An 8,185-nucleotide genomic window follows, 5' to 3' on the forward strand; every position below is an offset into this window, starting at 1 on the left:
GCAGCACTGAGGTATAACTATTTGTATTTTAGCCGATCGCGAAATTAATTCGCGAATTTTTCCGGTCTCTATGTATAATGCACGAGACTGATGAACTCAGACACCGTTTGAACGATCACCGTGGAAGTTGGCACATCGAAGTGTTTGTTTCATGGATAAGGTCTTTATGCTGGCCATTATCTTGTAACTCTCCACTAGATGGCGCATCAACTTATATACCGTTCGACCGATCGCCACGGGTAAAATCATTTTTACAACAAAAATATTATAGGTCATAGACATACAGACAGTGAGTGTGTGCCATTTCTCCATGTCCGCCACACGGTCATGTAGTAAGGTCTGGCAACTTCCTATCCTTCTACATGGACAAATGAGAGGCCCAGTAGTTGTGTGCGACACAAATGTCATTTGCTTACAAACAAAATAATAATGGTTAATCATACCGATGTCTAGCACTTTGGATGGTAAAATGTATTCCATTTTAAACTCACTCACCAATTACTCCAATTCAAAAATGCTAGTCATAGAAATTATTTTGCACACTTGACGTTCAAATTAAGAAAACAATTTGCTGGCTACATCTGATTTCGAAAAAAAATCTCATTCAACCTGTGTACAGCTTGAGCAATGCCGGGTACTGCAGCAAGTATCTTGGATAATTAGTGATTGATCTAATCGCAATCTTCTTGAATCCAAATATCAAATTCGAATTCAAGAGTATTTCGAATATGCCCTTAGAATTCTAATCTAGGTGTCAAAGGTCAAAAATAGAATATTGTAAAAGAAATGGAAAATGTTTGTAAGGTGTTAAAACATTGAACTCCTTAATTGTCAGTTTCACTTACTAATATTCAGAAATTTAAAAATATTCAGTTTTATTCAAATAATTACATATCAATTGTATAATATCCTGGCGAGCAAATAGAATTAGCCTAGTATACTTCAGACCTATCAGTGTTGAAATTTTCAATTTACTACATTACCTATACAATTTTCCCTCGAATATGGAATGTTTCGAATACCTACCGAGGGCTCAACTGGTCCATCCCTATGTATAATACAAATACTACGTGTCGACGTCAGAGAGGTAACACAGCGCCATGTTGCACTGTTGACACATTCCAATAAGGCGCGAGTAATGGTGGAGGGATATGTCCACAACGAACACGTCACTGGAGCAGCCATGTTGGTTTGACAAGCCGTACCGCTTTGAGTTTCCATCAGATATTTCGGGCACAGGACTGCTTCTAAACTATGTTAGACATTACTTACGTTTCCGTTTTCACTAACAGGTTAAAATATAACATAAATAAACTAATTAGTAATAATAATGAAGTCTGTAAATAAATTGATCTTTTAAAAGCAATTGATGTTTCGTTATCTTTTAAAGAGTGCAGAACATGTCTTATACTACAAAACCAGTGTTGGTATGATTTAAATACCCATGTTTTCATTGTTAAAGAAAACGCGTCAAAAATAGTAAGCTGGAATACTCCATCCAGCATTGTAAATTCAGTATCTTAAGTTGCCAATGCCACCGCAATGCAGAGGTTAGAGCGACAGCAGTGCGGCATGGCTGGTCGCAGGCCAGGAAGCTGCTGGTGTGCGGGCCTCTGTGCACCGGGGCGACACTGCTGGTGCTCGCCGGCCACCTCAGGAACACCACCGCCATCTTGTGCTGCCTCACCGCCGCCATCTGCATGGACGCCGTCAACTGGTCCATGGCCACGTGAGTCCTCGCCCACCCCACAGTGGCCGGGTGGCCGAGTGGCCGAGTGGCCGAGTGTCCTAGTGTCCTAGTGGCCGAATGTCCTAGTCTCCTAGTGCGACTCTATGAGGGGCATTGAAGGCTATCTATCCCCCCTCCAAATTAAGAAATTATACATACACACACACATAGGTATACAGGGGGGGGGGGGGGGTAATCTACTCCTGTCTGCAATTTACCTTTTAAATTAATTATGCCTCTGTAATGTGCGTAATTTTTTAAACTTAAAAACTCTTCACTATCAAATGAAACCATAGTTTTGGCAATGCATTTTCGAAACATAATAAAAGCGTTAAATTAACTCTTAGGCGGCTATTGTTTTTCAGAAATTTGAACTTTCTTTAACTAGAAGCATGGATTGTCAAGGTAAAGAGGGTGGGAGGGGATCTACTTTGAAGTTACGGTAGTGGTTGTTCGCGACTCCCGAGACGCACCTGTGAGGCAGTGTGTCGTGACCCGGGTGAAGCAGCAAGCAGCAAGTTGCTCTGTGTTGCCGCAGACTCAACCACCTGGACCTGGCGCCCCAGTACGCCGGCCTGCTGACGGGCCTCAGCCAGACGGTGTACGGCCTGGGAGGAGTGGTCAGCCCCACTGTCACCGGCCTCATCGTGCGGAGCGGGGTGCGTGTCTGCGGGAGTGCTTGCCCCAGTGTGTTCTAGGGGACGCACCACAACGCCGAAATACCACAACTCCAAACGTACAATAACGCCGAAAACCATAACGCCGAATGCCAAATTGACTACAACGCCGAAGGCTAGAAAACTGCTGTGTACCACAACGCCGAAATACATTAATGCTGGAAAATGTCATTGCAGGACTGCCACAAAGGTTAGGTTAGGTAAGGTTAGCACACAAATTCATTCAGTTGTTTTTCATTTTGCTCCTGTGGCCCCCCCATCCCCGTAGCAACATTTTTCGGCGTTACTGTATTTCGGCGTTGTGGTACACTAGTTTTCTAGCTGTTGGCGTTGCGGTCAATTTGGCATTCGGCGTTATGGTATTCGGCGTTGTGGTATTTCGGCATTGTGGTAACGACCCTGCGTTCTAGATGAGGAGTGTGGAATATGGCAGGTTGGTTGTATGGTCAGGGTTCCTACTCCTGTAAGCTTGGTACTCTGTCGCGCGCGGGGTCAAAGTAGTTCATTCGCATGCCGGCCTGTATAGCCCGCCTCTCGCTGTGGTCTTGTGATGATTATTATTATTATTATTAAAAAAAAACTCTTCGTTTAACATGCTTGACTCTATGTATTAAGATAGTTGTATGTGAATTCTTTTGACTATACTCGGATTCGTAATCAATATGTATCACGATGCAAGAGCAAAGTTGCTGTTACGTCTGAGGTAACAAACGAACACGCGACCCTCAGCGAGAGACTGGCATCAGACTTGGTGGCTTGAAGTAATAAAAAATATTTAAGGAATCTTGAGACGATCTTAGTACTTCAAGCATGCAACATTTTAGCGGATTAAAACGGGAAATTTTCCTTTGAAAACGGGAATTTTTCTCCCTCGAAAAAGGGAAATTTTTATTTAGTAATTATGGGGATTTTGGAATCGTTTTTGAGGAATTTTGTGGATATTTTCCAAGCGAAATTTAAGATGGTGGATGGTCATTGACCCATACACAATCCACAGCCTGAATCTTGTCCCGACCTGCTGTATTCCTACTACTAACACTTGAATACACCCTCCAAAATGAATAAGAAATAAAAAATTCATGTTGGGGTCCCACTCCCCCTTTCTTTATCTGGAGCCGCGCCTGGCACAAAACATGGAGTAAAGTTTGGCGTTCTCATTTTAGAAACAGTTTTAAAGAACTCTATTTTATGACAGTGACTGTGTAAACGAGAGAAATTTTAATTGGTGGTTGTTAGTCACGCTGAGACGTTGCAAAGTACCATCTCTGACAGTGTTGCCGTAACGGTGTTGTGCAGACTGCGGAGGAGTGGAGGCTGGTGTTCACCGTGGCTGGAGGTGTGGCCTTCCTGGGGGCCGCCGTCTACCTGCTCCTGGGCTCTGGCCGCCGGCAGCCGTGGGCGCGCGCCGCCTCGCAGGGGTGCCAACCTGCCGCCACCTCACTCGTCCAGTCCTAGTCCCTGGCTCCTGAGGAGTGGAGGCTGGTGTTCACCGTGGCTGGAGGTGTAGACTTCCTGGGGGCCGCCGTCTACCTGCTCCTGGGCTCTGGCTGCCGGCAGCCGTGGGCGCGCGCCGCCTCGCAGGGCTGCCAACCTGCCGCCACCTCACTCGTCCAGTCCTAGCCCCTAGCACCTGAGGAGTGGAGGCTGGTGTTCACCGTGGCTGGAGGTGTGGCCTTCCTGGGGGCAGCCGTCTACCTGCTCCTGGGCTCTGGCCGCCGGCAGCCGTGGGCGCACGCCCCCTCGCAGGGGTGCCAACCTGCCGCCGCCTCACTCGTCCAGCCCTAGCCCCTGCCACCTGAGTGGAGGCTGGTGTTCACCGTGGCTGGAGGTGTGGCCTTCCTGGGGGCCGCCGTCTACCTGCTCCTGGGCTCTGGCCGCCGGCAGCCGTGGGCGCGCGCCGCCTCGCAGGGCTGCCAACCTGCCGCCACCTCACTCGTCCAGTCATAGTCCCTGGCTCCTCAGGAGTGGAGGCTGGTGTTCACCGTGGCTGGAGGTGTGGCCTTCCTGGGGGCCGCCGTCTACCTGCTCCTGGGCTCTGGCCGCCGGCAGCCGTGGGCGCGCGCCGCCTCGCAGGGCTGCCAACCTGCCGCCACCTCACTCGTCCAGTCCTAGTCCCTGGCTCCTCAGGAGTGGAGGCTGGTGTTTTTTTACCGTGGCTGGAGGTGTGGCCTTCCTGGGGGCCACCGTCTACCTGCTCCTGGGCTCTGGCCGCCGGCAGCCGTGGGCGCGCGCCGCCTCGCAGGGCTGCCAACCTGCCGCCACCGAACTCGTCCAGTCCTAGTCCCTGGCTCCTCAGGAGTGGAGGCTGGTGTTCACCGTGGCTGGAGGTGTGGACTTCCTGGAGGCCGCCGTCTACCTGCTCCTGGGCTCTGGCCGCCGGCAGCCGTGGGCGCGCGCCGCCTCGCAGGGCTGCCAACCTGCCGCCACCTCACTCGTCCAGTCCTAGTCTCTGGCTCCTGAGGAGTGGAGGCTGGTGTTCACCGTGGCTGGAGGTGTAGACATCCTGGGGGCCGCCGTCTACCTGCTCCTGGGCTCTGGCTGCCGGCAGCCGTGGGCGCGCGCCGCCTCGCAGGGCTGCCAACCTGCCGCCACCTCACTCGTCCAGTCCTAGCCCCTAGCACCTGAGGAGTAGAGGCTGGTGTTCACCGTGGCTGGAGGTGTGGACTTCCTGGGGGCCGCCGTCTACTTGCTCCTGGGCTCTGGCCGCCGGCAGCCGTGGGCGCGCGACGCTTCGCAGGGCTGCCAACCTGCCGCCACCTCACTCGTCCAGCCCTAGCCCCTGGCACCTGAGTGGAGGCTGGTGTCACCGTGGCTGGAGGTGTGGCCTTCCTGGGGGCCACCGTCTACCTGCTCTGGGCTCTTGCCGCCGGCAGCCGTGGGCCCGCGCCGCCTCGCAGGGGTGCCACCCTGCCGCCACCTCACTCGTCCAGCCCTAGCCCCTGGCACCTGAGTGGAGGCTGGTGTCACCGTGGCTGGAGGTGTGGCACTCCTGGGGGCCGCCGTCTACCTGCTCCTGGGCTCTGGCCGCCGGCAGCCGTGGGCCCGCGCCGCCTCGCAGGGCTGCCACCCTGCCGCCGCCTCACTCGTCCAGTCCTAGCCCCTGCCACCTGAGTGGAGGCTGGTGTTCACCGTGGCTGGAGGTGTGGCACTCCTGGGGGCCGCCGTCTACCTGCTCCAGGGCTTTGGCCGCCGGCAGCCGTGGGCGCGCGCCGCCTCGCAGGGGTGCCACCCTGATGCCACCTCACTCGTACAGCCCTAGCCCCTGGCACCTGAGTGGAGGCTGGTGTTCACCGTGGCTGGAGGTATGGCACTCCTGTGGGCCGCCATCTACCTGCTCCAGGGCTCTGGCCGCCGGCAGCCGTGGGCGCGCGCCGTCTAGCAGGGGTGCCACCCTGATGCCACCTCACTCGTACAGCCCTAGCCCCTGGCACCTGAGTGGAGGCTGGTGTCACCGTGGCTGGAGGTGTGGCACTCCTGGGGGCCGCCGTCTACCTGCTCCTGGGCTCTGGCCGCCGGCAGCCGTGGGCCCGCGCCGCCTCGCAGGGCTGCCAACCTGCCGCCACCTCACTCGTCCAGCCCTAGCCCCTGGCACCTGAGTGGAGGCTGGTGTCACCGTAGCTGGAGGTGTGGCACTCCTGGGGGCCGCCGTCTACCTGCTCCTGGACTCTGCCCGCAGGCAGTTGTGGGCGCGCGCCGCCTCGCAGGGCTGCCACTCTGCCGCCGCCTCACTCGTCCAGTCCTAGCCCCTGCCACCTGAGTGGAGGCTGGTGTTCACCGTGGCTGGAGGTGTGGCACTCCTGAGGGCCGCCGTTTACCTGCTCCTGGGCTCTGGCCGCCAACAACCGTGGGCGCGCGCCGCCTCGCAGGGCTGCCACCCTGCCGCCACCTCACTCGTCCAGCCCTAGCCCCTGGCACCTAAGTGGAGGCTGGTGTCACCGTGGCTGGAGGTGTGGCACTCCTGGGGGCCGCCGTCTACCTGCTCCTGGGCTCTGGCCGCCCGCAGCCGTGGGCGCGCGCCGCCTCGCAGGGCTTCCAACCTGCCGCTGCCTCACTCGTCCAGTCCTAGCCCCTGCCACCTGAGTGGAGGCTGGTGTTCACCGTGGCTGGAGGTGTGGCACTCCTGGGGGCCGCCGTCTACCTGCTCCTGGGCTATGGCTGCCGGCAGCCGTGGGCGCGCGCCGCCTCGCAGGGCTGCCACCCTGCCGCCGCCTCACTCGTCCAGTCCTAGCCCCTGCCACCTGAGTGGAGGCTGGTGTTCACCGTGGTTGGAGGTGTGGCACTCCTGGGGGCCGCCGTCTACCTGCTCCTGGGCTCTGGCCGCCGGCAGCCGTGGGCGCGCGCCGCCTCGCAGGGCTGCCACCCTGCCGCTGCCTCACTCGTCCAGTCCTAGCCCCTGCCACCTGAGTGGAGGCTGGTGTTCACCGTGGCTGGAGGTGTGGCACTCCTGGGGGCCGCCGTCTACCTGCTCCTGGGCTCTGGCCGCCGGCAGCCGTGGGCGCGCGCCGCCTCGCAGGGCTGCCACCCTGCCGCCGCCTCACTCGTCCAGTCCTAGCCCCTGCCACCTGAGTGGAGGCTGGTGTTCACCATGGTAGGAGGTGTGGCACTCCTGGGGGCCGCTGTCTACCTGCTCCTGGGCTCTGGCCACCGGCAGCCGTGGGCGCGCGCCGCCTCGCAGGGCTTCCAACCTGCCGCCGCCTCACTCGTCTAGTCCTAGCCCCTGCCACCTGAGTGGTGGCTGGTGTTCACCGTGGCTGGAGGTGTGGCACTCCTGGGGGCCGCCGTCTACCTGCTCCTGGGCTCTGGCCGCCGGCAGCCGTGGGCGCGCGCCGTCTCGCAGGGCTGCCACCCTGCCGCCGCCTCACTCGTCCAGTCCTAGCCCCTGCCACCTGAGTGGAGGCTGGTGTTCACCGTGGCTGGAGGTGTGGCACTCCTGGGGGCCGACGTCTACCTGCTCCTGGGCTCTGGCCGCTGGCAGCAGTGGGCGCGCGCCGCCTCGCAGGGCTGCCACCCTGCCGCCGCCTCACTCGTCCAGTCCTAGCCCCTGCCACCTGAGTGGAGGCTGATGTTCACCGTGGCTGGAGGTGTGGCACTCCTGGGGGCCGCCGTCTGCCTGCTCCTGGGCTCTGGCCGCCGGCAGCCGTGGGCGCGCGCCACCTCGCAGGGGTGCTTCCCTGCCGCCACCTCACTCGTCCAGCCCTAGCGCCTGGCACCTGAGTGGAGGCTGGTGTCACCGTGGCTGGAGGTGTGGCACTCCTGGGGGCCGCCGTCTACCTGCTCCTGGGCTCTGGCCGCCGGCAGCCGTGGGCGCGCGCCGCCTCGCAGGGGTGCCACCCTGCCGCCACCTCACTCGTCCATCCCTAGCCCCTGCCACCTGAGTGGAGGCTGGTGTTCACCGTGGCTGGAGGTGTGGCACTCCTGGGGGCCGCCGTCTACCTGCTCCTGGGCTCTGGCCGCCGGCAGCCGTGGGCGCGCGCCGCCTCGCAGGGCTGCCAACTTGCCGCCACCTCACTCGTCCAGTCCTGGTCCCTGGCTCCTGAGGAGTGGAGGCTGGTGTTCACCGTGGCTGGAGGCGTGGCGTTCCTGGGGGCCGCCGTCTACCTGCTCCTGGGCTCTGGCCACCGGCAGCCGTGGGCGCGCGCCGCCTCGCAGGGCTGCCAACCTGCCGCCACCTCACTCGTCCAGCCCTAGCCCCTGGCACCTGAGGAGTGGAGGCTGGTGTTCACCCTGGCTGGAGGTGTGGCGCTCCTGGGGGCCGCCGTCTATATGCTCCTGGACTCTG

General features: G+C 58.7%; 1 protein-coding gene across 1 annotated transcript; it reads left to right on the forward strand.

The window, feature by feature from the left end:
- The first annotated feature begins 627 nt into the window (after positions 1-627).
- LOC134533362 (vesicular glutamate transporter 1-like) lies at positions 628-4,091 on the forward strand. The gene is made up of 4 exons (XM_063370882.1): positions 628-642; positions 1,587-1,729; positions 2,268-2,388; positions 3,703-4,091. Exons 1-4 carry the CDS (start codon positions 628-630, stop codon positions 3,859-3,861), a joined length of 438 nt encoding a protein of 145 aa, XP_063226952.1. The 3' UTR covers positions 3,862-4,091.
- The last annotated feature ends 4,094 nt before the right edge of the window (positions 4,092-8,185 follow it).

The sequence above is a fragment of the Bacillus rossius genome, chromosome 6 (assembly GCF_032445375.1).
Source record: "Bacillus rossius redtenbacheri isolate Brsri chromosome 6, Brsri_v3, whole genome shotgun sequence".
Lineage (NCBI taxonomy): Eukaryota > Metazoa > Arthropoda > Insecta > Phasmatodea > Bacillidae > Bacillus > Bacillus rossius.